The sequence below is a fragment of the Mustela nigripes genome, chromosome 11 (assembly GCF_022355385.1).
Source record: "Mustela nigripes isolate SB6536 chromosome 11, MUSNIG.SB6536, whole genome shotgun sequence".
NCBI lineage: Eukaryota > Metazoa > Chordata > Mammalia > Carnivora > Mustelidae > Mustela > Mustela nigripes.
Window position 1 is genome coordinate 17,508,027 of NC_081567.1, and position 27,943 is coordinate 17,535,969.

The following is a 27,943-nucleotide window of genomic DNA, read 5'->3' on the forward strand; positions in this document are numbered from 1 at the left end:
ATGACAACAGGTCTCTGGAAGTCTTGCGGAAAACTCATGGGTAGAGACTAGAGTGGCACAGGACAGAAGAACTGGTTCACTAGAACCACAACAGTCACAGTGACAGAGAGGAATTATGTTCTCACGCATCATAAGTACATTTAATTGACACAAATTCAAGTTTATGACCTTGGCCAAAGGCAAAGGGGCAAGGGGAGAAATAGCTCTTTAAAGAGTGCAGGCGGTAGGTGGTACTTCTGGTAATGTTAATGCAGACCAACTCCTCCTTGGAGCACAGCTAGAAAACCTGGACCAAATATTATACAAATATGTCTGAAACAAAGAAATGTGTTTGAAGATGTGGAGAGTGAACAGAGCTGTGAAGGATTACAGGGTCAAAAGCACACAGGAGAAGGAAACCCAGAGAGGGAAGTGTTTTCCCTCAAGGAGCTATTGCCCCTGATGTGAGCTGCCGCAAAGCTGGGAGGCTGGGCAGAGCTGGTGACAGACTTGAGGCCACAGCCGGAGAGTCAGCATGACTTGCAAAGAGCCAGGAGTGCAAAGCTCAGAAAGGTTAACAAGATGGGCGATCTGAATTACTACTACGTAAAATTAAAAATAATAGCAATCATAATAATGATGATACCATCATCTAGTGAGGCTTAAGACCTAGAAAGAATTAAAAAGCATGACAATAACAGCATTGAAGTCAGGAGGGGAGTGAATGGGAGTTGCGGAGTTGTAAGGTCCTTCCACTGAAGGGGAAGCCGTGTAAACTTGCTAATAATCTAAAGTAGACTCAAATAAGTCAAGACTGCATGTTGCAATCTCGGATAATGACTGAAAGAATAATAAAAGGATGTAGAGCTAACAAGCTAATAGAGAGGGAAACGAGGAACAACAGAAAGTAATCAGTTCAAAAGAGGGAAAGAAAGGAAAGAAAGAGGACCATAAAACAGGCAGAACCAATAAAAAGCAGACAATACGATAGTAGATTTAAACTCAAGTATATCAGCAATTACATTAAATGTAAATGGACTAAATGTGCCCATTAAAACATGTAGATTGTTTAGAGGATAAAAATAAAACCCAATTACATGCTGCTTACAAGAGACAAACCTCAACGTAAGGAAGGAGAAAGTTGGAAAGCAAAAGGACAAAAAGAAGACACACCATGGAAACAGTGACCACAAAAGAAAGCTGGTGGGCTTTAGGGCAACAAGCATCACTGGATTGAACAGGAGACACCATGGTGATAAAAGGTTCCATTCACCAGGAAGACGTAAAGAGGCTCATTGGTGCATGTCCCCCAGAAGACAGCCCCCCACAAATATAAAGCATGTGAGCAGTCCAGATTTTGCCTAGAAAGGGTGAGCTGATTTGATTCCACGGTCCTCTCGGGAAGTCTCAGGTTCCTTGTGCTTCTGGGGGCGTGAACATCCAGTGCCCTTAGCATAATGCCAATGTCTAAAAACACACATTTTCACTGTAGCGCAGACCCTAAACGAAGCCACCTGCTTCATCTGAGACTCAGCCAAGAAGCTGGGATTGGACCCGCCCTGGAGGAGAGACGATGCTCTGGGGCTTACTGGAGATGATAGGGGTGGTCTGTGCAGAGCCATATACACTCACGGAAACTACCTCTCATCATCAGTTTGAGGGATTTCCACGAGTTTCTTGGGCCACCGCCTGCACTTTTTCTGACCTTTAGAACCAAATCCCCGTGTGAAGAGCGGCTCCACTGTAGTGCAAGGGTGGTGACCATGCTGTGCTTTTTGACTTTCTTCAAATTTAGCTTATGTAGGGGCCAAGGATATTTGAGAGGCTGAGCTCTAAATCTGTTCAAAATGAAGATTCCATGACCTCAGACAGTGTCCTTTTGCAGGGAGACGATGGGACAAATGGCTCCAAGAACCTAGTACCAGGGACAGCTGGTCATCTGGTTTTCATCAGAGGGACCCAGTGACATATGTTTATATGTTTACATGAACACATAGGCTCCTTTGCCACGGTGCCCAGGAAGCTCAGAGTCACTCCTGAACTCCCTCACAAGCCTGTTTGTTCACCCCCTGGCTTCCTACTTTTTCTCCCCTCGTCTTCTCTTCACTCTCGTCTCCTCGTGTATTTGTCAGTCTTGCACCACACACTGCATGTAATTTGTTAGAACATTCCAGAACTTTCTGGAAAATGGCCAATTATAAATTAACGAAGCTCTTCTTTGCAAAATGCTGTCCATGAAGGTATGGGTTATGGGTTGAATTGTGTCCCCATAAAAGATGCTGAAGCCCTAACCTCCCAGGCCCTATCAGTGTGAGCTTATTTAGTATTTGCAGATGCTGGGGCTAAGATGATGTCACTAGAGTGGGCATAACCTAAAGCAGGCATTTAATAGACAAAGCCACCCAGGTGTCCCTCAAAACTCTTTTAGTTGCTACATGGTTTTTAAAATATTAACAGTTGGGGTGCCTGGGGGGCTCTGTCGTTTAAGCGGCTGCCTTTAGCTCAGGTTGTGACCCCAGGGTCCTGCATGGAGGATCGAGTCCCGCATTGGGCTTTCTTGCTCAATGGGGAGCCTACTTCTCCATCCACCTGCCTCTCCCCCTGCTTGTGTATGCCCTTGTGCTCACTCGCTCTCTCTTTAATAAAGGTTTAAATAAAATCTTTAAAAAAAATACTAACAGTTATATATTTACATCAAAGAATATTAGAAAAAATATCACAAGTGACTCAACTCTGACTTTTAGGCATGTTTTCAGTTAGGACCAGGCTGATGTGGATATGTAGTAAGCAAAGAGCATTTTAGTTGACACAGGAGGGACCACTCACGCAGTGGAGTAGTCAAGAAAACAGAGTCTATGGTCAGGTTTTCTCTCTTTCTTTGTAATTAATTAATTAATTAATTAGAGGAAGAGAAAGCGCACAAGCAGGCAGAGAGGCAGGCAGAGTGAGAGGTAGAAGCAGGCTCCCAGGACCCCAGGATCACGACCTGAGCCAAAGGCAGATGCGTAATCAACTGAGCCACCCAGGCACCCCTGCAGTCAGGTTTTCAAACACTGATTTCATCGCTCACTGGCTGTGTGACTTAGGGCAAATTCCTCAACTTCTCTGTGCCTTGGTTTCCTCTGTATAACAGTTGTTGCTAACAGCGGTGTCTAGTTCACGGAGCAGTTTAGATGGTTAAATGCAAGATTATATGTCTGGTATAAAACATGGCTTTTTGGGGTCAGTGCTTTGTAAGTGCTGGCTCTTCATTTTATTACCTAGTCATGGAAACTCTCGTGACCGTGGCAGGCACATTAAGGAGGGAAGTCCGGTGATCCCAGCAGGATGGGTGGGAAGGTTGCTGGATCAGCAGGGTCCTGCTCGCACTCTACCAGGGGCTCAGGAAGGCTTCCTGCATGGTGGCACACTACTCTGGAGTGTAGAGCAACTCATTCTGGAGGAACTTTCTGGAAACCCTTTCTAATTTTTTCACAAAGAGTCGACACCAGCAGTATAGACTGGAGTCTTGGCCACTGAAGCAGTGGTCAGTGGAGCTAGTTTGGATGTCAAAGAGCCACCACCACCTGGGATTGCCACCCACACTGTTCACTGGCCGCTGCGGCTCTGAGGGCTGACCCAGCCTTCACCTTGTCCCCGTGTCCCTTCTCTCTCCTTCTGGCTTCTTCCGACCAAAGCAGATAGATCCAAAATTCACCAGGTTTTCCTGACACCATGTATCTTACTCTTCACCTGCATAGACGGTATCTCAGATTATCTAATTGCACACAGGACATCTCGAACCCTATCAGCTGCTTTGACCTTGACATGCCCTTGTCAACATACCACTTCCAGAGCAAATCCCTTCCTAAGTCTACCTTCCTCAGGCTCCATGCTGGTGACTTTCCAGGCTCTGGCTCTTGCCATCAAGTCCCAGGGACAAGTTTGGTCCTAGCTCTACTACTGGATTTTGGCTTTTCGTGTTGGTGGGATGCGGACATCTCCACCACCCGCAGGCTCGGTCTGGCTGCATGCCCAGGTCACTCCCCGCTGAGGCAGGACAGAGATCAGACCCCACTCTTCCTGCAGCAGGCTTAGCTCCGAACATGACCTGTCCAGACACAGAGCCCAGCTCCAGGCACCCGGCTTGCTTGAGTCTCCTTTGCTAGTGGCACAGACCCAGAACCTACACCAGACAAGCGACAAGTCCGGGATCCCCTGTCACTGCTGAGTCTCGGCTCTCCCTGCCCTATCACGGTGGGTTCCCCACTGCCCAGCTTCTTAACCTGGCTGTTCAGGGTAAATCACAACTAGTCTCATCACCAAGCTAGACTGCTATCAGGAATCCAGCCACTGGTAAGACTCAGAGACCGAGTCACCACCTTTTGCATCCTGCAGTGGGCTCTTCCCTGGTCATCCCACAGCCACCACAACTCCCAGCAGGCCACACTCCATGTGGCAGCCGGAGGGACCTTGTTCAAATGTAAAGCAGCTCATAAAAGCCTCTGCTCACCTGTGACTCCATCTTAGCTGCCCTCCCCTCAGCAGCTATGTTCTGGCCTCTAGCCTTCTTTCTGATTCTTGAGCTAACTGAGCAACTCTTTCCTACCCCAGGGCCTTTGCACAGGCTTTCTCCTCTGCAAAAGGCTAGTCCTTGACCTCACCATGTCTCAGCTCACGTCTCCCTTCCTCAGAGAGGCCTCCTCTAAGCACGCTGCCCAGCCATCACCCAGTTGCTGTCTTGGTGGTGGTTGTCACCACCACCACCCCATCTTCGCGTTTGTTTTCTATCCCTGCCCACTGAAATATAAACACCAAGACAGCAGGAACAGTGTGTTGCTCCCTGGGTCACCAGGGCCTGGACCAGGGCTGGCACAGGGTAGATGCTCCATACACAGGACCTGCTGCCTTGCCTGGAAACGCATCCAGGACTTGACCAGGCTAGAGGGGAGGACGCCATGACTACAGCCCCAGGCCTGGGCCCCGGCGCCCGGCTTCCCTGGCTGGCCTTGTCGGTGGGCCAGGCCACAGCCCCAGGATGCTCACGGCCGGCCCCAATGGCTCCCCCAAGTTCCCATCCTGCCTATTACTCTCGGCAGGTCACTTCCAGGTCTGCAACCTCAGTTTCCTCATCCGTGAAATGGGAGAAGGGGGCAGCAGCAGCTGCCCGGCACCCACTCCATCTGCTTCTGGTGACAGCACCTGTATCTCCCTCCCGGAAGTGCCCCTGACTTAAGCTGGGGATGACAGTGGCTCTGAGGCTTGGCTGGCATTTGTGTGAACGGTGCCAGCTGACTCCACCGAGCAGCTGCTCTGAGCCAGGTGAGCCTCTCTCCAGCCCTTTTAGCCTTATAGCAACCCCCAGATGAGGGTATCATTCTTATCCCTGCTGGGCAGATGGATGACGGAGGCCCAGAGAGGTTAGCCAAACTGCCTGAGGTCACAGAGCTACTAGGTGCACGGGCAGGACTTAAAGCAGGTATGCAGGCTTGCTTTCTGCCAGGGCTGCCGGGCTGCTGGGCTGCCAGGCTGCAAGCCCAGGGCCGCGGAGGGCCCTCCCATCACCCCTAAGAAAAATAAAATTACTTGCTACCCAGAATGCCTTGTCTCATATTCATGTGTCTTTTCCTTCAGCTGGAGTTTGGGTTGTGATGGCAACTGATCAGTAATGCTGGGCTGGTGTCCTGCCCACAGTCTGTCAGCTAGACCTCAGCCTGCAACTCTAGCTCCGGGCTCCGCTGGCCCTGGGAGGGCTGTGGAAGAGCCCAGCTCCCTTGGCCTAGGGTGGGGAGCAGTGGTCCCACACGGGGGCTTATGTTCAGCTCTGCCCCCCGAACTCCCCAGCCAGGAGGGTACTCCACTTGCGCAGTGAACTTGCTTGGTGATAAAGCCCGTTTGGGCTCCTTCCCTTTGCTGCCCCCTAACCAGGGACCATCTCCCAAATAAAGGACCTGTTCTCAAATCCTTACCTCCGAGCTGGCGGCTGGGGGAGTCCAGGGCCGACGTTTACGGAGCTCGAGCTGATGCCTGGTCAACGCCGCTGTTCTGCTACTCCCCCTTCTCCTTCCACCTGCCCCAAGCCCAGGCCTCAGTCCCTCCAGCTCCCAGGAGACGTGGGTGGAATGCCAGCCCCAGAGGTCAGGGCCCCTGGCTCAGCTGGACTGCTTGTCTAACAAAGGCCGGCTGGCTGGGGCTGGATTTCTGCCTAGGACACCCCAGGCTTCCAAATGCTTGGAATACCAGGATGCCTTGAACTCTGTGAGGTGCTTTGTTTCGGGTGACAAAACCCAGGAGCAAGCGGCTTCCCTGGGCGCACTCCGCCCCTGGATGGGACCCAGGGCCTCAGGCTGCAATGATTCACTGAGGGCTTCCAGTGCTGATTGGGACACAGCATGGAGTCTCTCCACCAGGTCAACCACTTTCCAGCATGTAAATCCCCTATTCTGGGCCTCAGCTCCTCATCTTTGAAATGGGGACAATCCCTGGACCTAGCTCGAAGGCTATGTGTAAGGATGATCATTTACTTACAAGTGATAGGACTAAAAGCTGACAGCAGGGGCTGGCTCACACAAGTACTCGATCAATGTAACCTCTCGTTTCATCAGAAGAGTGGCAGACCGACTGCACTGTCAACTCTTGTACTTTTAGAATTCAGTACCATTTGCACGCATCATTATCCATATAAACAGATTAAGAGTAAAAACAAAATGAGAAAGTAAAACCAAAACTAAAATAAGTTTTCAATTAAAACCACCTCTTGGTTGCAGAACGAGAAAGGCGCTGTGATGGGTGATGTCATGTGTCCCGTTGATGGACCACAGGGAACCCAGATGCTTGGTCAAACACGATTCTGGGTGTTTCCAAAAGGTGTATTCGGATGAGATTAACATTTGCATTGGAGAATAAAGCAGATTACCCTCCATAATGTGGGGGGTCTCACCTAATCAGGTGAAGGCTAGAACGGAACAAAAAGACTGACCCGCTCTCAAATAAGAGAATTCTCCAGAAGACTACCTCTGGACTTCCTCTGCAACACTGGCCCTGCTCGTGCATATGGTCTTTGTACTGGAACACTGGATCTTTCTTGGTCTCCAACCGGCTGATTCAACCCGCAGATTGGAATTACACACACACATGCGCGCACGCACACTCTATTGGTTCTATTTCTCTGGAAACCTTGACTAACAATACATTTGTGAAAGGTGAGCTCATGCCTTGATGAAGAGCGTCACACAGTAAGGACTGCCTCCCCCTCCCACTGCCAGAGCAGGCATCGCACTGAGGGGGACCCAGCCCCAGCCCCAGCCCCAGCCCTGCTCTGGGGCTGCCAGAACTCTTACTTGAGCATGCCTTCTCCTGGTCTGGGAACACAGCAGAGGGCTGAGGGTTCAAGTTCAGTTCGGGTCTGCTGGGAATGAAAACCTCAGCATTGTCCTTCCGCTTCGCCGACAAATTCCTTTCCTTCTTATTACCTATAGGAAGACAAGGGTTTAGATGTCAGACACAGAATGCCAGCAAAGTCGAGGCATGCCGCTCAGGCATCTGCTGGTTCGTTCATGTGTTCATTTAACAAACACTGGGTGAACCCCTGCTTGCGCCAGGTACTGTGCTAATTTGGGACCAGAGATGTGAATAATGCAGCACATTTGGGCAAATGAGTGAAAACAGTCTATGATACAGGTTTTTGGAGGTTAACATTTCCGAGTAGGGACAAGTCTGGCAATCGTCGAGGTCGATTTAATTGGCAGCGTGATACATAAAATAATGGTGCCACCAAGGACATCGCAGGGTGGAAAGAGCAGGTAAAATGCATCTGCCGCCCCCGAGATGCTCACAGCCTAGCCGAGGAAATGACGTGGAAGGGGTAAGAGGGGAGAGCTGGGATGGAAGAAGTTTCTAGTACCAGGGGCACAGAGGAGCACGCAGCCTGGAGCTGTGAGGAAGGCGAATCCACTTTCTGATGGAGGCATAAAGCCAGTGTCTCGATTCTGTGTCTGGATGTGGAGAGCCCAGCTGTGAATGGTACCAGGACCAAGGAAGGCAGAGACGAGACAGAAGAAGGGACAGAGTATGGAAGGGGGAAGTGGGGGAGGGGAGAGTTCTTGACGGTTCTGGACGCCTCAGTTGGCCAAGCCAATATAGTCCCTTTGGTTTCAGACAGAATGTATTAACCGGCTGGCAGGGAGATCCTAATACATGTCCTACAAGACACAGGACCCCCCCCAAAACCATCTGCCAGACATCTGCCCTCTGGAATGTCAGGGTCTTCTGCAGGCCTTTGGAAGCCTTGACTTGTTACAATCAGCAGAGTCCTTACTGGCCTGTGGGGCAGTCTCCCCAAAGCTGAACCCCAAACATGGCTGGAAATTCAAGTCCTACTATCAGACCCAAACACACTGAAGGCAAAGATGTGCTCACGTAAGATGGAACTCACTCTTGGAAGCTGGGTTGAATTCCAGCACCACGAAGGGGTCTGGGCCCTGGGAAGGGCATCCTTCTGGCCCGTGGTCCTTGGGCACAGCCTTCTGCATGGAGTTCCCGCTGGAAAGAGGGGGGTCCTCTCTACCGTGGCCCAGCAGCACCGGCTCCTTGGGCTCGGGCTCGGGCTCGGAGAGCACCTCTTCCTCGATAGAGTCATACTCGTCGCTAGAATCATCTCTTTGTTTCCTCTGCAGATTTACACTTAGTTCCAGGCTTTTTCTCAGCTCCTGCCAAAAGTCAGGGAGAGAGGCAAAAAAATGAAATATGTTACTTTGAGAAATACTCCTCTGAAAATAGATCATTAGAACCCAGGAACGATTCCCAGCAAACGAACATTTACCAAGATCAGCTCGACTCTCGACACATGGGGTTGTCATCGCTTTGAAGACGAGAAGACAAAGACAGGGACAAAGGAACAACTCTCTAGCAGAGCGGTATTTAGGGTATGAATTGTGGCCACACGCCGGGGATGTCACTAAGAGTGTGCGTCTGTGTGTGTGTGTGTGTGTGTGTGTGTGTGTGTGTCTGCGCATTACAGATGTTTTCGTTTGGGGACTCATTTAAACAGACTGTGGGGTCCCACACTGCCCAGGGTTTCTGATTCAGGGTTTCCCGGACGGGGCCTGACAAGGTGCACTTCTAACAAGATGATGGTAATGTTGCTGTTCTGGGGACCACACTCTGAATATGAAATCCCAAAGACCTTCAAATGCCCCTGAAATTCTAGACAGTACAATGTCTGGCAGACAGTTGCGGGGCGGGGGAGCTGTCCTATGTCTCAAAGGATGTTTAGAAGCACCTAAGATGTCATAAGATTTAGCACTTAACCATCGCTGCTTGATAATTTTTTGTCAATCTGTGTTGCATCCCCATGCAACAGCAGATTTACAATCTGAAGGACAAGCATTAAGATCTACATATAGGTGGCCAGAAAATTGATCACCGAAGCCAGAACACTTTTGAAAGGGAGAAAGGGCACTCGTCCGTTTACCCTGGGACAAGAAAATGCCAACTGGACCAACTGGGCAAACCAGTGTGTTTCGTCCACCTGGCTATCCTTCCCCCATAGCTTGTGCTGCCTAACACAGCTCTGAGAAAACGAGAAGGAATCAATATTGCTTGCTTGGTATTGGTGGTTGACCAGTAACCTCACAGTTGCCACGCTGTCCAAGTTCTAACCCCTGGACCCTGTGAACCAGTGACTGCTCACAAAGAGGAGAGAGGCACTAAAATACTTCGATTATTCTAGATAAATCATCCTAAAAAGACCTGATGGTAGAAATATGGATACCAAAGGTGTTGGCCTGAGGGGGCTTAGGAAACAAGGGACAGGTTATGGAAACAAGAGGGGGTCCTGTGACGTAGTGGCAGGAGCGTCCCAGCTGGGCTGTGCCTACGGTTCTGAGTAAGTGGAACTCGGAACGGAGATTTGATGATATGGGAGTCTCTGAGCCTGTCCCAGTGGCAAAAGATGCTAAGATGCGCGCTCGCTCAGAAAAGCGTGCTCTGGAAGGAACCCCGAGGCATGGCTGGACAACCTTTTGCTAGTACTTAAGAAGGATCCAAAGTCAATCACATGGAGGGTTCTCTGAGGACACTAGATCTGGGACTCATGGATCATCTTCGACATCCAGCAAGCCCCAGGCACAGAGAGAAGATTATCCAGCAAGGACCTGTGAAGGAGCCTGTTGTCTAATGGAGGGAATCGATGAGGTGTCCATAGGAGATCGTATGGTGTGTGGGGATGTCATACCCACGGAAACACCGTCCACTGGCACCGGAAGAGAGACAGGAGGACAAAATAAAAGAAGGCTGTCATCCTCCCCAAGTTCTACACTCAGGAAGCAGGGCGCTCCTTGGCTGCGAATACGTGCCACCCTCCACGAGAGAGAAGGATGGCTCCGGGGGCGGGGGGCGGGGTGGCACCTTGGGCCCAGAGGCCCTCCGACCCCGCCAGAGCGTGGAGCCCTGAGCCACAGAGAATTATCCTGAGGCCTTGAAACCCAAAGGAGTTTGCCCAGTTGGGATTTCCAAACTGCTTGGGTTTGGGGACTCCCTTTTCCTTTGCAGTCCGTCATGGTCCAAGCACTGGGGGAGAAGGGGAGGAGGTGACAGCTGCCACCACTAACTTATCCAGGCACGCCGGCACGCTAAGGGCTGGGGTAACGGTGGGCGGTAAGGTGGCAAAGCCTCAGAACAACTGGGGTATAAAAAAAAAGAAATAGGGGTGTTTCTGCTGTGGCCAGGACGGTGAGGGAAAGAGCCAGCCCGGATAATGGCACAGAGGGTGAGCGGGCTGAGAAGCCCCTGCTGAAAGCTGGTCAGAGGAGGCTGGCTGATGAACCACCATCCAGGGAGTATCTGGGACCCCGGCAAGTCGGGCAGGGGGAACAGCAGAGGCAAAGGCCAGGAGGCAGCCATGGTTGGAGGACAGTGTGCACCCGAGGAGGGAGGGCAGGGGAGCAGGGAGGGGTCACAGCAGGGCTTCGCGGACGGACGGACAATGTGGAGGGGCAGCATAGGGGAGGAGACGGGGGATGCCTGGGGAGATGCACCTGGGAGCCAGGGAGGAAATGACCCACAGAAGTGCTCGCCGTCTACGCTCGTTGACCAAGTCCGTCTGAGAAGTTGTCCTTCCGTCAATGCATACAGATCCGGGATCACTGATAATCGAGAAAGTTCCAAATGGCAACAAGAAGAGTGGGTTAAATGCTCGCTAAGCAGACCTCAATGGAGCCTCAAGAGGCCCTCACGGAAAACCAGGTAGATCTTGTGCACTTACTTAGAAAAGTAGCAGGATACACACTTAAGCCAAAATGAGCCTGTCGAAGAATGTACACGTACAATAAATCCGATTGTAAAAAATGAGTTTCTGTGCAGATACCCACACGAAAAGTTTGGAAAAATAGTCACCAACCTATTAACAGTGCTCTCTCTGGGGGTCGCACGGTGAGAACTTTCTTTTTCTCTGTTGTTTTACTTCTTTTTTTTCATAAGCATGTTTCCAGTTTAATAATTAGGAACAAATGATACATTTACATGTATGTTTAAATCCCTTCCCTGACTCCTGCAAAAAATAAATTCCCCGCAGGAATGGGAGGGACAGTGGGGTACAGGGCCATGGACAGCCAGAGGTTTGAAAAGTAACTGATCTCCATCCTCAGGACACATCTCGTCCCCCCAGAAGAATGACTCAGAAAGCAGAAAGCAGCCGCCCCCGACACTGGGTCTGTCCGACTTCGTGTATCCGGTCAAGTAGCCCAGACTTACAAATAACAGGGCACCGATCCTAACGGGAAGACCCTCAGGGAATCCAGCAACCCTGAGCCCTTCTCCGGATAAAAGCTCCCAGAACAAAATCCAAACAATGAAGGGTAAAGTCAGAATAAAGAGCATAGACTTGGAGAAGCTGTGGTAAAATGTCTAACAGTAAATGCGGAAGCCACTTAGAGACCAAATAAATACAGGACAATTGTGCACACTTGGGCTATGGGCCAGAATGCAATGTTCTCTGCCGAAGCCCTTAGCTAGGTCAACAAAAGCCAGAAGAGGGCAGGCAGTGGGGGTCCCCCCCACCCCCCGGGCTCATTTTCAACTTCCATTCAAATCCATCTTTGGTGGAAACACGCAGTTTGAACATGGCAAACACGGTTGAAACATAGCAACTCCGACCTCGTAATATTATTTTCACAATTTACTAAACCGATGCGGTATTTTTAAAAACGCCTCTTGCAGTAAGAAGAATCTGAATTTCAATAATTCCTCCTGTTTGCATTTGCTTTTGCTTCTGTTAAGTTAATGCAAATTTCAATGCCATAATTGTATTGACAAAACACACACGAAAAAGCAGCCCAGATTCTGCGTGGCTGGTATCTTCTCTGAAAAGAAAAATAATACATTTGCTCACACTGGATGAGCAAACTTTAAGAACCTATGCGCTTAGGATGCCGATGTGATCTAAAACCATCTGTTCCTGGGGCAAAAGGGAGACGGAGTGAGGAGCCACACTCCCTCCAGGAAGTGGTTCAAACCCTTTCCATCTGCAAGGCTAAGGACCTTGGATTGGTCGCTTTGGAGGCCAACCTGGCCATGCTTCAAAGGGATACTGTGCAGGGGGCTATACTGGTTGCTTTTGAAGCTGTTCTCTAGAAATTTCTCTCTGAAAACTAACGTTAGAGCTTTGCTTTACAACCTGATCATATGTGATTTCAGTGTTCAGTGTTAAAAATGTTAGGCTCACGCCTTTGCAACAGAAAGCCCTCTGCTCAGATGCTAGGCGGTAAACACGGCAGGTGGAGAACAAATCAGGTCCCCTTGCCGGGGACGGGGAGCCAGGGAGGAGGCAGAGGGAGGAACAGATGCCCAGACCACCTGCTAAAACGCAGTAGGGGTTTGACAGGTCAGTGGATTAGTGTCTTACAGTCCTGATCTGCCTCCTTCTGCAGGGCTAGGGAGGGAGGGAACTAGGTGCCATGACATAGGAAATGTTGGCAATAACGGTGAAATCTAACATTCCCAGCGGCACCAGCTACCAATGACCAAGCTTTTGCTACATACGGGGCGCCGAGCTAACCTTATCTTGTTGCAGCCTCCCACCATCCCAGTGGGGGTCCTTGTCTTCGAGGCTCAGGGCACCCAAGGACCCGTGCAAGGTCGCGCCGCTAGCAACGGCAGAGTCAGCTTGGATGAATGACTGTTTGACTCCAAAGTCCGGGCTCCGCACCATGGTGCCCGTGTTTATTTCCTGCCCGATACCAATGCGGTGGAAGCCAGGGGTCTCTAGAGCGGGATGAAAGTCAGGGCCTCAGTGACTGTGGGACCGATGAAAGGCGGCGCCTGTAAGAGCTTTTGACACAAAGCAGCCTTGAGGGCAGAAAACGTGCTCATATGTGTGCTAAGTGCTAGTGACGCAAGCAGACCTCTGACTACACTCAGAAAGGGGAACGGCTGGGTCTAAGTTCTGCACCTGGGTTCTGAGCCTGACTCCAGCCGCTCTGGGTCCTCAAGCAAGTTTCTGGGCCCAAGACCCCCCGCCCCGGCCCCCCTCCAATGTGGGAAAATGGGCTCTGGAGACTGACAAGGTTGCTGAAGGGCTGCGCGGCCGTGAGAGTTATGAATCAGTGCTCCCTGACTGCTTTCACAGAACATTTCAAATTCAGATGACAGCATGCTCTATATGTCACATGATATACTGAGTTTGCCTCGGAGAAGATCAGATGTTTTGACCGTGAAGCCACGATGGAGACTGACAGTCTTCAAGAGGGAGCAGTGATCTTTGGGGTGGAGGTCCCTGACCCGCAGCCAGCCCCCCAGCTCCCCAGTAAGATCCCCAGTGAGGTCTCATTTGGTTGGCAGTCTTAATAAAATTGGGGTTGGGAAGGCGTCGGGGTCGGGCATGCATTGTTGGTCGCGATAATTCCCACTCACTCCTCTTGCCCTCCATGAGCCGCTTTGCACATGTGTATTCATCTGCCTGGTCCACAAAGGATTTTTACCTGACATCAAAGGGTTATTTTTTTTTTTTCTTCCATTCATTCATTTATTCAACCAATATTTGTTGTTGAGTATGTTTGTCCTGAACAGTAGGTATGACGTGCTAACTATTAGGCACAGAGGAATGAACCAGGCCGACAGAGTGTTCTCATGGAATTTCTAGTCCAGCAATAAAGATGGCCATTCTAGGGGCGCCTGGATGGCTCAGCAGGTTAAGCTTCTGCCTTCGGTTCAGGTCATGATCTAAGGGTCCTGGGATTGAATCCCACATCAGGACTGCTCTGCTCTGCTCTGAAATCTGCTCTGCAGGGAGCCTGCTTCCCGCCCCCCCCCCGCCCCCCCCCCCCCTGCCTGCCTCTCTGCCTACTTGCAATCTCTCTCTGTCAAAAAAAAAAATAAAACCTAAAAAAAAAAAAAAAAAAGATGGCCATTCTAGAAGAAATGACAAGTGCAACAGGCTTCAAGAAGCCAAATCTAGGGCATGCCAGCCCAAGTTTCAGTCCTGGTGGTGCCTGGATCACAAACTTCCCGGAATAAAGCAACTTGGGCCCTAACTTTAGGGTCCACGCTGTGTATTTTTCAAGTTGCATTCCCTTCCACCCATTCTGATGGAGCTGTTGCCAGGCAAATCTGAGTCATATGTTATGTGCTTCAAATACCTGTGGGATATTGTTAGTTTTTGACACTTTCTTATTGTCCCACTCACCCTTGCATTTTCTTGCACTAATTTTCATTCAAAGCTAAACTTAATTATGAAGTACCTTAGAGTTCAGTCTCAAACGTCCACTGCTATGAAGAAAACAAAAAATCTACCCTTGTCTTACGGAGTGGAGTGACGTCAGGGGTGGGGGCGGAAGGTCCTGGAGGCTGCCTGCCTGTTTCCATGGCTGTGTCCCTTGGCATCAGTGTGCCTTTGCGGCCTCACCTGAGCCTGCCCAGAGCAGGGGCTGGCTGTGGGAAATTGGACAGGGGTGAGGGGATAGAGAAAAAGTAACAAACAATGCCGCCAGCCAACTAGAGATTTTGAGGAATGCCTCAAACGCTCTCTAAAGGACAGAGAGCAGAGAACCCATCTATGAATAACTAAAAGCAAAGGAAACTTCAGACCCAAACATGGGCATTAACATTTTCCACAGAAGGAGTAGTACGTAATTGAGTCCAGAGTCAAGATGGAGAGAGAGGAAGTGCTGGGGCATTCCTTGGGAAGATGCTTTTAGGACTGCTGGCCCCTCCCCAGTGTATTAAGTGTAGAAGCGCTCACCTATAGGCTGAAGCCCAGAGGGTAGGCAATGCCCCAGGAAGCCACCGTCCTCAAGGTAGGCAGGAGCGCCCATACCTAAGGTACACAGCTTGTATCCCAATCACTGGGGTTATGTTACACCAAACAGGATGGGCAGAGGGTGTGGGATTCTCAAATACAAAGATGAGCACACAACCAAGAATGGGAAAACATCTGGGGAAAATCAACACCCTGAAAGACAGGCACCAAATTTAATTAACAAAAGAACTAATACCCAATAAAAGAGAGTTAATACAATGAATAGAAAAAGACTAGAATACAGAAAATTAACATCCCTAGAGACATTAAAGAGGACATCTCATCCATGAAAAAGAAACAACTAGATATCCCAAAAGTTTTAATTTTATTGACATTTTAAAAAGATAAACTAAATAGTAGAAACAGATAAAAGATGCGCTAGAGGGGCGCCTGGGTGGCTCAGTGGTTTGGGCTGCTGCCTTCGGCTCAGGTCATGATCTCAGGGTCCTGGGATAGAGCCCCGCATCGGGCTCTCTGCTCCGCAGGGAGCCTGCTTCCTTCTCTCTCTCTCTCTCTCTGCCTGCCTCTCTGCCTACTTGTGATCTCTGTCTGTCAAATAAATAAATAAAATCTTAAAAAAAAAAAAAAGATGTGCTAGAAAATCAAACAATTTTATAAGAACACAGTACAAAAAGACAAAAATAAAGTGTGAAAGAAAAATTAAGAGACTTGAAGGATAAATGTGGGCCAATATTTGTGCAATAGAAACTCCAGAGAATAGAACAGACACAATGAAAGAGAATGATGATGATGATGATGATGATGATGACAGAAGATTTTCCAGGGCTAAAGAAGAACACAAACCTTCAAATTGAAAAGGGATACCTACTGCTTTAAATGGGATAGATGTTAATACTGACCTATTTAAATGGATTAAATATCCAACCTGTCAGAAAATATCTTGACTCTGTATGCACACAGTAATAGTGATTTGAAATATATAAAGCAACAACAGAGAAATATAAGGGAAAATTGGCAAGTTCAGAGAAATCAACTAGATGAAGTAAATAAAAATTAAGTAGGATCTATTGCAGTAGTTTGCTAATGAGCATAAAAATTTCCTGCCTTATTAAAAACGCAGATTCCAAACAGTCCATTAGGACCCTACGACCCAGCCCCCCCATCTAATTCTATATCTTTGAGTGAGAAATTTCACATTTTTAATAAGAAGCCCAGGTGATTCTGATGTGGGTGGTCTGAGCTATACTTTAAGACTCACCAGGTTAAATACTCAATAAATGGCTTGACTTTCTAGATACATAGAGAACTTTGTACCAAAAGAAGAATATTATTCTTTTGAATAACATGGAGTAGTCATAAAAATGATCTGGTAGACAAGAAACAAAATTTCAAAAGCTCCCAAAAACCAGAAACCAAACAAACCATCCTCTGATCATAATATAGTATAATTAGAAATTACCACAAAAGGACAGGAAAAAAAAAAGACAAACAAGAAAGCTATGTACTTGGAACATTAATAAAAACTCTCCTATATAAAGAGGGAACTCCCTCCCCTCCCGAATCACAAACCAGTTAGAATTAAATGATCATGAAAACACTACACACATAGCAAAATTTGTGGGATAAGGACAAAGCAGTATTTGGAGGAAAACTTATAGCCTTAAAAACTGTTGTATTAGAAAACAAGACTGGAAATAGATGAATTAAGTGCTTAACACAACAGGCTGTAACATGGGGTGGGGAGAGAACCAAAGCAATCAATTAAAGCACCAAGTTTAGGGCAAGAATCAAGATAAAAGTAAAAATGAACCAAAACTGGGGCACCTGGGTGGCTCAGTGGGTTAAGCCTCTGCCTTTGGCTCAGGTCATGATCTCAGGGTCCTGGGATCGAGCCCCACATCAGGCTCTTTGCTCAGCGGGGAGCCTGCTTACCCCTCTCTCTCACTGCCTGCCTCTCTGCCTACTTGTGATTTCACTCTGTGTCAAATAAATAAATAAAATCTTTTTAAAAAATGAACAAAACAGAAGCCAATAAATGAATGAGTGAAAAATAAGTAAATGATGAACTAAAGGGTTCCTCAATAAAACTTAAAGCTGGGTATGGTTTGGCTAGGTAGGTGGAGAGAGCTTTCCATGTTTTACTCACCTCTGAATAATTTCACTCTTTTCTAATGAGAAAGCACTCATATGTTAGATGTCATATTAAACGATACAAAATAATGTACAAATACCTAAGAAGTCCTACATAGACTATAACTGCAAGAAATACATGGCATTATTTATTCCAGTAGTGACCCAGAGGTTAGTTAGTCTTTACTTTCATTAAGACTGCAAAGGAAGCGTTAGTAGCTCAGATACCATCCGGTGCCTTGACGTACAGAAATGCTCTATTGGGTGAAAGGATCACTCTATCTCTCACTTCTGGACCAGCATTTCATGGGCAGTGAGTGCTTGCTCAGCACCATTCCCCATGAATCATTCAAACTCATTACTGAAGAATTCCTGTACAGCTGGCCTTATGCTGTCTGACCCTCCTGCCCAGGGCACGGCCTAATGCCATCAGTTAGGCTGTCCTTTGGTCTGAGCTGTCTAGCTAGGCATCTCTGGGTACATTCAGGGCACCTTGCCCCCCGGTGGCTCTGGGTACCAGAGGTGCTAACTCCAGTGTCCCTGGAAAGGAGAAAGACCTCTCCTTCCTCTTGTCAGGAAGACACAAAGCTTTCTAAACCAGTGGTTGCAAGCCAGTGGTCTCAGGCCGAATCTGGCCAGCCATATATTTTGTTTGATCTATAGAAAATAGTGAGTTAGTAATCAACATTAAAAAAAATTGGGGGGGGGGGCACCTGGGTGGCTCAGTGGGTTAAAGCCTCTGCCTTCAGTTCAGGTCATGATCCCAGGGTCCTGGGATCGAGCCCCACTTTGGGCTCTCTGCTCAGCAGGGAGCCTGCTTCCCTTCCTCTCTCTCTGCCTGCCTCTCTGCCTGCTTGTGATCTCTGTCTGTCAAATAAATAAATAACAATCTTTAAAAAAAATTTTTTGGAGAAACCAAGCACAAACAAACCCAGATACCTGGCTTCTCTTAAAGTTAGAAAGCCTGGTATCACTGGGCCTCTGTTTCCACACAATGACAGCCAAGCTGTGTTGACAACACTGTTACCTCTGCCACAACAGCTCCCTGCCATGCCCTGATACCCAGGCCAAGGGATATTACCCACTTGTCTCACTATGTCATGTAAAATACTCAAATAATTCATAATAAAACAGGACGCCCAGGGAAGGTGGTGAAATAGGAAGATTCTAAGGCCACCTTGCCCCACGGATACAACTAGATAACATCCACATCAGTGTAAATAACCCAGAAAGTGACCCAAAGATGCAGAACAGACTCTCCACAGCTAAACCCAGAGAAGAGGCCACATTGAAGAAGGCAGGTTGAGCACGGATGCAGTCGGGAGCTAATCGGACCTGTGGGACTGTCCGTAGGGGGGACAGAGGGAGGGACATCGCAGGTGTGGAGAAGGGAGAGAAACAGACCCTCCCACAAGCACCCCAGCCTAGGGAACCTGTGTAAGGAAGACAAATCCCCATAACATATGGCTTTGAACACCAGAGGGGCTCAATCTCACTTATAATCAGTGAAGCTTGACACATGGAGCTTTAAAAAGTAGTTGCTTGGCTCTGGGAGATACAAGAGAGTGAGAGGAAACTGAGTCCTTGTCCTTAGGGAGAGAGCCCAGAAGATACAGCCCCGAAGCAGCAATTCAAAAAACGCGTAGGGTGAACGGGTGCGACATGTGTTTGCTAGTGTCACGGTGTGTGCCAGAGGGGTGGGAATCTTAGCAGACTTCTCCAGGAGCAAAGGAGCCGATGAGTGCCATTTCCCTTACCTGTCCCCCAGTCTAGACACATAGACACCTGTGGGGACCAGCACAGCACCAACCCCTTCTAGCTTGCTTACAGTGTGCCTGCCCCTAAGTTCTCCTGTGGACATACACCCTCCAATATGTCCTTGGCTGGAGCCCATCCAAAGTGGTGTCACAAGCCTAGGAGTGTGCAAGCAGCCCCACTTGGTAGGGGCCAGTACTGCTAAAAGTGACTCTTGCCCCAGGGACAGAAGATAATTACGTACACCAGTCCAAGTGTGGCTCTAGCAGGGGGCTGGGGGCAGACATCTGGTCTGTGCAAGCCCCGCCCACCAACAAAAGCTTCTCTGGGACAACACAGGGAAAGCTTCCTATAGTTTGGTGCTACTGCATTTCTGGCAAATGCTGGATATGACTCAACTCAAGCCCAAGGCGGAACAAGATTGGCCTGCTAACAACACAGGGACCAAACACTGCCCTCACTAGGCAAAGAGAGCCACTGCAGACGACTGGACTGACAGGAGCACCAGCTCAGCTACAACAGGCAGGCACATGCAACACACATAGGAGACATCCTTGAGGTTCTGAAAACAGGGGACATTGCACTGCAGGCCACCACAGGACCTCTTCTTTGTAAGGCCACTACCTTCAAGACCAGGAGATGTAGCTGACTTTCCTAACACATAGATAGAGGCACAGAGAGTTAGACAAAATGAGGTGCCAGAAGAAAATATCCCAAATGAAAGAATGGGACAAAATCACAGCAAGAGACCTAAATAGAACAAAGACAAGAAAGTACTTGATAGAGAATTTAAAGTAATGGTCCTAAAGATACTCACTGGACTCAACAGTGGAAGGCTTCAGTGAGACAAGAAAGAGATAGAAAACATAAAAATGAACTAATCAAAGAAGAACGTGATAACTTAAATGAAGAATGCACTCAAAGGAATGAATAGTAGGCTAGAGAAAGGAGAACAGATTAGTGACCTGGAGGTCAGAGTAACGGAAAGCAAGCTAAACAGGAGAGAGAAAAAGTAGTAATAAAAAATGAAAATGGGGCATATGGAGGCGAAGTTGGTTAAGCCGATAACTCTTGATTTCGGCTCAGGTCATGATCTCAGGGTTCTGGGATCAAGTCCCGCATCAGGCCCTCTGCTCAGCGGGGGGTCTGGTTAAGGATTCTCTCCCTCTCTCTCCCTGTCCCCTATTTGCTCTCATTCTCTCTCTAAAATAAATAAGTAGCTCTTAAGAAAAAAAAAACCCAGTCATAAAACAAGTAAAAAATTGGTAATAAGTATATACCTATCAATAATTACTTTGGAACAAATGCTCTTATCAAAAGACACAGGGTAACAGAGTAGATAAAAAAAGCAAGACCCACCCATATGCTGCCTACAAGAGACTCATTTCAGACATAAAGACACAAGCAAATTGAAAGCAAAGGGATGGGGGCGCCTGGGTGGCTCAGTGGGTTAAAGCCTCTGCCTTCGGCTTGGGTCATGATCCCAGGGTCCTGGGATCGAGCCCCGCATCGGGCTCTCTGCTCAGCGGGGAGCCTGCTTCCTCCTCTCTCTCTCTGCCTGCCTCTCTGCCTCCTTGTGATTTCTGTCTGTCAAATAAATAAACAAACCTTAAAAAAATAATAAAGCAAAGGGATGGAAAAGCATTTATCATGCAAATAGAAGTGAAAAGAAAGCTTGGATAGCAGTACTTATTCAGACAAAATAGACTTTAAAACAAAGACTCTAACAAGAGACAAAGGACACTATGTAATCACAAAGGGAATAATCCACCAAGAGTAATAACAATTGGAAATACTTACATAAGCAATATAGGAGCACCTAAATACATAAAGCAGGGAATAATAAACATAAGGGAAGTAATCAATAGTAACACAATAATAGCAGCAGACTTTAACATCACACTTATGTCAATGGACATATCTTCCAAGCAGAAAATCAACAGGGAAACAGTGGCTTTGAATGAAATATTGGACCAAATGGGTCTAACAGATATATTCAGAACCTTCTATCCTAAAACAGTAGAATACATGCTCTTTTCAAATGCACATGAAATATTCTCCAGAACAGACCATATATTAGGTCACAAAACAAGTCTCAATTCAAAAAGACTAAAGTCATACCATGCATCTTTTCTGACCATAATGCTATGAAACTAGAAATCAACCACAAGAAAAAAAAAAACCTGAAAAAAGCACAAATACATGGAGGTTAAATAACACACTACTGAACAAGGAATGGGTCAACCAAGAAATCAAAGAAGAAATTAAAAAAAAATACATGGAGACAAATGAAAATACGATGGTCCAAAACCTTTGGGACACATCAAAAGCTGTTCCTAAGAGGTAAGTTTATAGCAATACAGGCCTACCTCCAGAAGCAAGGAAAAGCTCAAGGAAGCAACCTAACCTTATACCTAAAGGAACTAGAAAAAGAACAAACACAACCCAAAATCAGCAGAAGGAAGAAAATAATAAAGATTAGAACAGAAATAAATGAGGGGTGCCTGGGTGGCTCAGTGGGTTAAGCCTCTGCCTTGGGCTAAGGTCATGATCTCAGGATCCTGGGATCGAGCCCCACATCCGGCTCTCTGCTCGGTGAGGAGCCTGCTTCCCCGCCCCTCCCTCCACTCTGCTTACTTGTGATCTCTCTCTGTGTCAAATAAATAAATAAATAATCTTAAAAAAAAAAAAAAAAGAACAGAAATAAATGAAATAGAAACTAAAAGAATAATAGAACCAGGAGCTGGTTCTTTGAAAAGATCAACAAAATTGATAAACCTAGCCAGACTCATTGAGAGAGACACAGAGAGACAAAATCAGAAAGAGGAGCCACAAAAACAGACACCACCAAAACACAAAGGATTACAAGAGAATATTATGCAAAATTATATGCCCCCCAAATTGGACAAACTAGAAGAAGTGGATAAATTCCTACAAACACATAACGTCCCCAAACCGAACCAGGAAAAAAACCCAGAAAATTTGAACAGGCTGATTACCAGGAAAAAATAAAAAAATTTGAACAGTGAAATTGAATCAGTAATCAAAAAACTGTCAACAGACAAAAGCCCAGATCAGTTGGCTTCACGGGTGAATTCCAGCACACGTTTAAAGAAGAGCTAATACCCATTTTTCTCAAATTATTCCAAAAAGTAGAAGAGGATGAAAACTTTCTAATTCATTCCATGAGGCTAGTATTATCCTGACACCAAAACCAGATAAAGACATTACCAAAAAAAAAAAAAAGAATTGTAGGCCAATGTCACTGATGAATACAGATGCAAAAATCCTCAACAAAATATCAGCAAACCAAATCCACCAGTATCTTAAAGAAACCATTCACCATGATCAAGTGGGATTTAGTACTGGGCTGCAAGGATGGCTCAATATTCGAGAACCACTCAATGTGATGCACCAAATCAACAAGAGAGATGATAAAAACCATACGGTCATTTCAATTGGTGCATAAACACCACCTGACCAAGAGCAATATCCATTCATGGTGAAAACCATCAACAAAGTAGGTTTAGAGGGAACATAGCTCAACATGATAAAGGCCATGTATGAAAAACCCAGGACTAACATCATGCTGAGATAAAAAAAAAACTCCGAGTTTTCCCCTAAGGTCAGGATCAGGACAAGGAAACTAGAGAAAGGATGTCCACTTGCAACACTTTTTTTTTTTTTTTATTAAGATTTTATTTATTTATTTGACAGAGATCACAAGTAGGCAGAGAGGCAGGCAGAGAGAGAGGAAGGGAAGCAGGCTCCCTGCTGAGCAGAGAGCCAGACACGGACGGGTCTTGATCCCAGGACCCTGAGATCATGACCTGAGCTGAAGGCAGAGGCTTTAACCCACTGAGCCACCGAGGCACCCCTGCTTTCACCACTTTTATTGAACATGGGACTGAAGTCCTAGCCATAGCAATCAGACAAGAAAAAGAAACAAAATGCATCTAACTCGGCTAGCAAGAAGTCACTAACCGCAGACAACATGATACTATATAGAAATCTCTAAAGACTGCACTAAACAACGACAAGAACTGATAAATTAATCCAGTAAAGTCACAGGATCCAAAATCAATGTACAGAAATCCACTGCATTTCTATACACTAATGATGAGGTAGCAGAAAAGGAAATTAACAACCCCACTTACAACTGCACCAAAAAGAATAAAATACCTAAGAATAAACCTAACCAAGGAGGTGAAAGATCTATACTCAGAAAACTATGCAACATTAATGAAAGAAATTGAAGATGACCCAAACAAATGAAGAGATATTCCATTCTCATGGACTGGGAGAACAAACATTGTTAAAATGTCCATACTACCCCAAAAGCAATCTACAGATTTAATGCAATCCCTATTAAAATACCACCAACATTTTTCAAATAGATAGAACAAATAATCGTAAAATTTGTGAGGAACCACAAAAGATCCCAAATAGCCAGAGCAATCTTGAAAAAGAAGAAAAACACTGAAGGTATCACATTCCCAGATTTCCAGATATACCACAAAACTGTAGTACTCAAAACAGTATGGTACTGGCACAAAAAACAGACACACAGATCAATGAAGCAGAATAGAAGGCCTAGTATTAAACCCACACTTATATGGTCAATTAATTTTCAACAAAGTGGGCAAGAATATGCAATGGGAAAAAGACAGTCTCTTAGACGAACGGTGTTGGGAAAACTGGACAGCAACATGCAGAAAGAATGAAACTGGGCCACTTTCTTATACCACACACAAAAATAAACTCAAAACAGATAAAGGACCTAAATGTGAGACCCGAAACCATAAAAATCCTAAAAGCACAGACAGTAATGCCTCTGACATCAGCCGTAGCATTATTTTCCTAGATCTGTCTCTCGAGGCAAGGGAAACGAAAGTGAAAATGACCTGCTGGGACCACATGAAAATGAAAAGCTTCTGAGGCACCTGGTGGCTCAGTTGGTCAAGCATCTGACTCTTGATTTGGGCTCAGGTCATGGTCTCAGGGTCCTGGGATCAAGTCATGCATCCGGCTCCCCATCAAGCGGGGAATCTGCTCGTCTCCCTCTCCCTCTGCCCTTTCCCCCCAGCTCTCGCTCTCTCTCTCTTTCAATTAAAAAAACAACTCTTTTTTTTAAATAACAAAAAGCGTCTGCGCAGCAAAGGAAACAATCAACAAAATGAAAGACAATGTACTGAATGGGAGAAGGTATGTGCAAGGGTTAGTATCCAGAACGTCAAGAACTGACACAACACCAAAAAAAAAAAAAAAAAAAAGATCTACTTAAAAAATGAGCAGAAGACATGGGCAGACATTTCTCCGTAGAAGACTTCCAGAGGGCCAACAGGCACATGAAAAGATGCTCAACATCACTTTGATGTAAATCAAAACCACAATGAGATCGCACCTCACACCGGTCCCAATGGCTAATATAAAAAACACAAGAAACGATAGGTGTTGGCAAGGATGTGGAGAAAAAGGAACCCTCGTGCACTAGGGAGCCGAAGCTGGTACAACCAGGATGAAGGCTCCTCAAAAATAACTAAAGAATTAGTATATGATCCCATAATTCCATAAATATTGGGTATTTACCCAAAGAACAGGAAAACACACATTCAAAAAGATACACATACCCCCATGTTTATTACAGCATTATTTATAATAGCCAAATTACAGAGGCAACCCCAGTGTCCAACGATGGATGGCTAAAAATGTTGTGACACAGATATCTGATGGACTATTACTCAGCCATCAAGAAGAATGAAATCTTGCCATTTGCAACAACGCGGATGGAGCTAGAGAGTATTATGTGAAATAAGTCCGTGGAAGACAAATACCATGTGATTTCACCATATGTGGAATTTAAAAAACAAAACAATGAAAAAAAAAAAAAAAGAAAGAGACAAACCAAGAAGCTGACTCCTAGCTATAGAGAAAAACAGCTGGTCATGGCGGCTGGCAGGGGGTGGAGATTAGGTGATAGGGCTTAAGAGTACATTTATCATGCTGAGCGCGGAGTCATGTACAGAACGGCTGAATCACCGATGGTACACCTGAAGCTAATATAACACTGCAGTTAGCTACACTGGAATTAAAATAGGGCAGTGACAGTAATGACCCCAACACAGCAGGAGGCCAGCCAAGGAGACACATCTGTGAGCTGAAGCAGACCCCGCAGCCCTCTTGGCCACACCCTCTTCTATTCATCACCGTATTTTACTTCCACCTTAACATCCAGCTTAGTTCTTTCAACTCATAAATCCTCTGCTCCAGGCCCCTGTTTTCTCTGAACTGTTTTTTTTTTTCCTAGTTTGAAACATACTTTGAATGTGACTAAAGTGAGAAAAGCCAGATATGAAGGATTCGTATTCATTTTCTTAATGATGCTTTAATTACACAAAACGCTTTTCTGTTTACCTAAACTTCACCTCTTTAAACAGTCAAACCCTAAATAAAATAATTTTCTATGAAAATATTTCTAGGGCCACCTGGGTGGCTCAGCCGGTTAAGCGTCTGGCTTCCGCTCAGGTCAGGATCCCAGGGTTCTGGGATCGAGTCCCACATGGGGGTCCCTGCTCCGTGGGGAGCCTGCTTCCTCCTCTCTCTCTGCCCCCCCCACCCTGCCTGTGCGTGCTCTATCTCTTTCTCTCGAGTGCACACATTCTTTCTCTCTGTCAAATAAATAAATGAAATCTTTAAAAAGAGAAAGAGAGAAGGAAAATATTTCTAAAATACATTAGGACTTTCTCGCCGCCTTAAAACATAATTTTGTCTTTCCTTGATCCTAATGGTCGATGTTCTGGATAGAAATTGATCTGTAATAGAGGAGATGCCATCAGGAGCTATTATGGTTTTGTGTCTCTCATTTATTATTTTAAGCAATATCCTCTGCCACCGAGTTTCTGGAAGTACAAATTACGGTTTGGGAGGCAAGGGCGGAGCTCCCTCCCATCCTCTTCTGGCTTTTACGAATCTCTTGGGTTTTTGTTCTTGTTTTGTTTTGTTTTTTACTTCACAGTTATCTCACTTTTATATGACGAAGAAAGATTTGAACTTTGAATTTTAAAATTCCTTTCTTTTATGGTCCCAGACCTAACCCACAAGGTCCAAATTATCTCCAAAACTTTCCTTCCATCTGAGGTAAACTGAAATCTTTAGGTCTTCTGATTCAGAATCACTGGAAGTTCTTCTGTTAAAAACACAATCTTCTAAAAAAGATTTATCTATTTAATTGAAAGAGATCAAGCAAGCAGGTCTCCTATACAAATTCCATTAACTTAAAATGAAATCTAAAATATGTATTTCAAACAAATATCCTAAGTGATTCTTGGGCATATCAAATTTTGAGATCTGCAGCTCTGTCTTTTCTTAACGCTCCGGGTCTCAAACATTGCTGCAAATTACACTCATGTATGTTGGTGCTTTAAAAAACAAAAACAAAAAACAAAACAAAATGAAACAAAAAAAATGCGTGAGCCCAAACCCAGGATCCGAATCTGAGCCTCTGGAAGGTAGGACATGTGCATTTGTGTTTATTTAGTTAGCTTTTACTTTTTAGGTCACATTTATTGTAGATTTCATATGCTGTTTGTAGGAAACAACAGAGACAGATCCCATGTACCCCCCATGGTAACACCCTGCATAATTATGAAGCAGAACAGCACAATTGGGAAATTAACATCAATACAATCCTACTCAGCCTTTCCAACTACGTCTCCTTTTTTTTTCTTTTAAGATTTTATTTATTTATTTGATAGACAGCGAGAGAGGGAACACAAGCTGGGGGAGTGGGAGAGGAAGAAGCAGGCTTCCCGCAGAGCAGGGAGCCTGAGGTGGGGGCTCGATCCCAGGACCCTGGGATCATGACCTGAGCCAAAGACAGACGCTTCACCCACTGAGCCACCCAGGTGCCTCTCAACTCGGTCTCCTTTTAAACTTTTCTCTTTCTTTCTCCGCTGATGCTTAGCTCTGTTGAAGCAGAGTATCTCTTCCTTAATGTGCTAGCTTCAAAAAAAATAAATAACTTTATTTAAAAAAAAAAAAAAAAAAAGCTAAACCCACAGAAAACCTACCAGAATTGCAAAACGGAAGGTTATACTGCTCCCCAAAAACCCTTCACCTACACCTTCACAAATTCTCGGAAGACCTGAGAACGAGGACCTTCTCTTCCATAAACACAATATAATCCTCAAGTTCAGGAAATTTCACATCGATACAATATAATACAGCGAGTTTTCAAATTTGTCTATTTCCCAAAGCATCCCAACACTCAGAGCAGTTACCACCCTGACACCACCCGGCCCCGGCCCCACCGCAAGGATCACATGCGGCCTAACTGTGGTATCTGGTTAGCCTCTTTTAACTGGAATAGGCTTTCTCGTGCCGCCGATAGTTCTGAAGAGCCCAGCCCAGCTGTTTCGCAGACAGTCCCTCGATTTGGCTTTGGCTGGTGGTTTCCTCACTGGATTTCATTTTTGAAAAACATTTTTTCATCATTGTTCCCAGCTCTGAGTTCGCTACGGAGAGGTCTTCTGGATCCTAAGCTCAGCTGACAGATGGCCACCTCTCGGCCCCTCGCTTCCCGGCAGCACACCAATTATATTCAAAACCGACCGCTGCCCCTACAGAGAACTGGGCACTCCGGGGAGCAAAAGCAGCTCCGCGGAATTCGCAGCCTACGATCGTTAATCGCAAGGAGTAAGGAGCCATGGGGTCCGGGTTTCCGGTCCGGGTTCCTCTGAGGCCTGGTCTCCTTTCTCTCCTGCTTAGCACCTGAGTGCCTGGGTGGCCCACTCATGTGCCTCCGGCTCAGGTCATGATCCCGGGGTCCTGGGATCGAGTCCCACACTG

At 46.4% G+C, this 27,943-nt stretch overlaps 1 protein-coding gene across 3 annotated transcripts in view; it reads right to left on the reverse strand.

Annotated features, from left to right (window-relative positions):
• KATNIP (katanin interacting protein) overlaps positions 1-27,943 on the reverse strand; it is a 172,472-nt gene that overhangs the window by 73,836 nt on the left and 70,693 nt on the right. For all 3 annotated transcript variants that reach the window (XR_009407000.1, XM_059415072.1, XM_059415073.1), the window contains 2 exons: positions 8,393-8,666; positions 7,299-7,430 (listed from right to left, as the gene is read on the reverse strand). Coding sequence is in view for 2 of the 3 variants with exons in the window: in XM_059415072.1 (XP_059271055.1) it covers positions 7,299-7,430; positions 8,393-8,666 (406 nt within the window). In the remaining variant the exon portion in view is untranslated. The remainder of the gene's footprint in view (positions 1-7,298; positions 7,431-8,392; positions 8,667-27,943) is intronic.